This window comes from Lynx canadensis, chromosome E1 (genome assembly GCF_007474595.2).
Source record: "Lynx canadensis isolate LIC74 chromosome E1, mLynCan4.pri.v2, whole genome shotgun sequence".
NCBI lineage: Eukaryota > Metazoa > Chordata > Mammalia > Carnivora > Felidae > Lynx > Lynx canadensis.
The window spans coordinates 28581167-28585755 of NC_044316.2; the positions used below are offsets into that span (position 1 = coordinate 28581167).

At 51.2% G+C, this 4589-nt stretch overlaps 1 protein-coding gene across 1 annotated transcript; it reads left to right on the forward strand.

The window, feature by feature from the left end:
• Positions 1-2346: 2346 nt before the first annotated feature.
• CCDC182 (coiled-coil domain containing 182) lies at positions 2347-2808 on the forward strand. Its single transcript, XM_030296656.1, has one exon. The coding sequence runs from the start codon at positions 2347-2349 to the stop codon at positions 2806-2808; it is 462 nt and encodes a 153-aa protein (XP_030152516.1).
• Positions 2809-4589: the final 1781 nt, after the last annotated feature.

The following is a 4589-nucleotide window of genomic DNA, read 5'->3' on the forward strand; positions in this document are numbered from 1 at the left end:
ATCAAAATCAGAGAGAGAGAGAGAGAGAGGCACAAACAGGAACAAAAAACAACCAAACCACTAAAAAAATAACAAAAACAAGAAGACACACGTTGTTCCTTTTTTCTGATTACAAAAATTTTCATTGAGAACCTACTATGTGCCCGACCTGTGCACACATGCCTAATGAATACACCACAAGAGAGCAGCCTGTTTTTATCTCCCCAGCCCCCAGCTGGATTTTAGGTAGGGGAATAAAAGCATGCTGTTCCTGCGCAGGCCAGTAGGTGCCGCCATGTCAGAGGGAAAGCTAGGGGAGTCGTGGGATTCCAAGGCCACCTCTGAACATAAATCCCATTTCATCTAGTTTTCTGAGTGCCATTATGTGCAGGGCACCAGGCGGGACATTTGAGGGTGTGTAGGATGAGAAATGCACGCTCCCGGTCCTCAGGGAATTCAGGGTGCCATTGGAGGCTGGAAGGACAAAGTCCTAGGTCACAAAAAAAAGGGAGAAGGTGGTAAATGCCTCAGGACTGGCTTAAAGGAAAGGGCTGTGTGCCTCTGAGAACCAGAGACTGCAGAGGAGCACTTACACTATCCCAGAGGGAACAGGCTCAGAGAAGGGAGGCAGGTGATTGCCCTGTGGTCACCCAGCAGTTTCAGACTCTGATCTCCTGACTGCTAACAATACGGTGCTCTTTTCACCAAATATTCTGTCTCAATAATTGTAGCTGCTGCCCTATCTTGAGGTCCAAAATTCTACCCTAGTGTAGCCATAAACCTCCCTGCAAAATGCCCTCTCTGGCACCTACGTCTTGGGGATGGCAGCCACCCCCAACATGGGTCCTGTGGTGCTCATGAGAGCTGACGGTGTGCACCTCTACCCAGAGAGATCGTGTTGGTAGCTGGAAAGCAGCCATCGTGGGAGTAGTCACACCATTGGCAACAGTTGTAAATCAGAGCCTCCCCTCCACTACCCCTCTGCCCAGGGAGCTGCACACTACTGAAGTGTATCCCTACTTTGTAGATAAGAAAAATGAGGTTCAGGGAAGTGAGGTCATCTGCCAAAGAGACACAGCTTATAGGTGGTGGCCCGCCAGAGGTCTGGCGGGTTCTAGGGTGCTCGGAGATGATAACGTCAAGAGGACCCAGAGCCACTTGGATGCGGAGGGGTCTAGTCTGATCCCTGGTTTCTTGTGTGGGTGCTACCCCACGGTGGTGTCATTAACTTGATGGCAACATCAAGCTTTGGACAGATTGGATCTGAGGCACGCTGTTGGAGACATGTTCTGACTTGGAGGCCAGGAGAGAAGTCTGGGAAAGACATCAAGATACACAGGATGGAGTCTGTTCTTGACCAAACTGGCACACGCTAGTTAGGAGCATTTTCCCTTCTTATAGGATTCAGGTAAGACGTGTGAGATTCACCCTTCTGTATGAGTTTTCTCATCTGTGTCAACGTTTCAGGCATGATCCGGCAGCGCAGGGAGTGGGGCCCCCGGACTCTTCTCACACTTGTTCCCTGGTAAGCACTCAATAAGCACTTGTCAAATAAATGAATGAGTGACCCGATTTCACCCTGCACATAACTGAATCAGCACTGCTGTGGACCACACATCAAAACCTCTTAAGTACATGCCTCACAACTTTCAAGATTATCTAGAATTCTGGCATCGTTATAGCAGTATGGATTTGGGATCAGAAATTACTTTTTCTTTCTTTCTTTCTTTCTATTTATTTATTTATAGCATTTTAGAGGTAGAAGTGGGCATATTTCTTACAACGTCTTTCTGGAATTTACTGTGCCATTGAGACCTGGAAGGACAAGGTGCTAGGTCAGAAAAAGAGGGTGAAGGTAGTGAGTGCCTCAGGAGAGGTTTAAAGGCAGGGCTGTGCAGATCTGAGAACCTTGGCGATGTCAGAGAAGCCGGTTTCCCTGCGAGGTACTGAAGTCCAGAGACCGATGTGTGGGAGGGAGAGAACCCATACCTGGCAGCCCCCCGGGGCCTGGCCTGGCCTGCCTTGCTCTGGCCTGTTTACTGCCCTGCTCTGGGCCTTGGTTTGTCCCTCGGGTACGCGGAGAGATCGAGCTCAGGTTTTGGAAGGGTGATTGAAGACTTGATGAAAATCCATGTAACAGGAAGACAATTTGGGTAGATGAGCAGACAAAGCCCTGGATAACCAACCAAGGAAGCTACAATATGCAAATGAATGGATTGTGGCTCTCCTCCTGGTTGGCTGGAGGGGCCCCGATGTCACAATGCATGGGGTTTCTCCACTCCAAATGATTGTGTCTCTAGCCCCCCAAGTTCCCTGACCAGACCGGTCTCTTAGCTCCCTCTCTTTGTCCCCACGGGAAGAGAGACCATGGAACCACCCTATCGGGCTGGGTCCATCCTCGTGAAGGTGAACACTTTACAAGGGAAGAAGATGGTGGAGAGCGGCCTCCAGTCCGGAGACTTTTCCCTCCCTCAGTCGTGGCCTTCCTGCTTCCCGCCGCCAGCGGACCTGGAGATCCTGCAGCAGAAGGTGGCCGGGGTGCAGCAGGAGCTGGCGGACTTCAAGAAGGAGGCGCTGCAGGCCATCCGTGACCTGGAGGTCGCCTTCTGCGAGCTGAACGGGGCGCTGGCGCAGCAGGAGGAGCAGGCGGCCCGCGTGAAGCAGCGGCTCAGGGAGGAGGAGGACCGCGGCGTCGTGCGGAATAAGGTCCTCACCTTCCTGCTGCCCCGCGAGAAGCAGCTCCGGGAGCACTGCAGGCGGCTGGAGCGCATGCTGCTGGGCTCCAACCGCGACGCGCTGGCCAGTCCCAGGAAGATCCAGGCAAACTGAGGCCTCCTTGCGGCCGAGCGGCCAAGTGGAAGATTTTTCTTTCTTTCTTTTTTTTTTAATGGAGGGGCCAACCTAAGTCCCTCTCCATTTGCTACCCTTTCCCCATTCCCACTGCTTTCCTTCCACCTCAATAACACCTTGCTGAGAGGCGAAAAGACCCCAGTATGTTCTTTAGGTGAAGCTCCCGTTCGCCCAGCATCACAGGAGGCACCCAATCCTCAGTCTTTCAGACACCTGTAACTTGCACCGTTAACTGTTTTCCTGTTTGTCATGGTAATATTGCTCAAATGTATAACATGATTTTTTTTTTTTTTTAAATCTTCTTAAACTGATGTGTTGAACAGATTTACCTTTCTTTTAATGACTCAAGGCTCTCCTGGTCGTTACTTGCTGCATGGTCTACCGAGAGGGGTGGATCGTTCTCCCGTGCACGGATTGGCCTCCGATTATTTTTGTAGTTCTTATCCTCGTCCAGTGGGCTCTTCTGCCCGCTTTCCTTGTTAGACTTCCAAAACTCGCTTTTCTTTGCTGCCTGTGCCCACCTGTCCCTCCTCTGTGCTTCGTCTGCCGTCTGGCCAATCAGATCGACAGAGCTTATTGGGCTCAAATGGGCGGGGTCCTAAGGGCTTAGTGCGCAGATGCACATAGACGTGCTAAGACTCCACCCCCACGAAGTGGGTTATAAAGCAGTGCCGCTGACTTTCACGTTTGACCCACGGAGCAAGAATTGTTAACGGCGCCCAGGCGCGTATCAGGCGGTGTACGCACCCCACCCCACCTACTTCTACAGGCACCTTTGGAAGCAAGTGTCACTTCCCCACTGTGCACAGGGGGAGGCGGAGCTCAGGAAGGGGAGTCCTTCACCCCAGGTCTCCATGCTAGCAAGGGGCAGGACTACAGTTCACCTCCTGTCGTCCGTGGCAGTCATCATCCTGCTCCCCTTTGGAACCACATCAGGCTCTTCATGAACCTGTTCTGGAGGATCCAGATTGTCACAGAGGTGACGTGGGGGTCCCTTAGCTGTCACCGTGCCTTTCATTTCCAATGAGACTTTGTTTCAGTGAGTCACATAGGTTCTCTCTGGTCCCGTCCCTCCCTCCCCCCTCAAATGCTGCCATGCAATGGGGATTCTCCCCTATGCAGCGGAAGCCGGGTGCCTGGAGGCCAGAGTCAGCACCTGAGCACAGCCAGGCCACTGTCCTCCTGGCTTGAGGCCCTGTCTGTCCTCCTGTGTCATAAAATCTCTCCCAACAAGATTTGCGCATCTGCAACCCCCACTGCTGGATGGCCCATCCGTCACCGTCCACCCTGAAGGGCTGTACCCCTATTTTAGCTTCAGGCCGTTTCTCCCTTGGAAGGTTTAGCTGAAGTAATAATAATGTAAATACTACAAATAATGTAATGTAATAAAGTAAATAATAATGTAAATAATGTAAAAGCTACTGCCACTAGCTTACAGTTATCAAGAATATGATGTATTCCAGGCACCAGGCTGGGCCCTTTGAAGGCAAGTACTAACTATAACCTTCACTTTGGGATTCTGAGGAAACCGAAGCTCACAGAGGAGAAGTAGGTCAAGGTCACACAGCTGATTAGTGGTAGAGCTGAGATCTGAGCCTGGGGACATCTAACTTCAGAAGCTGTGTTCATTTTTTTTTTTTTAATGTTTTTAATAGTTATTTTTTTAAGACAGAGAGAGACAGAGCATGAGTGGGGGAGGGGCAGAGAGAAAAGGGAGACACAGAATCCAAAGCAGGCGCCGGGCTCCGAGCTGTCAGCAC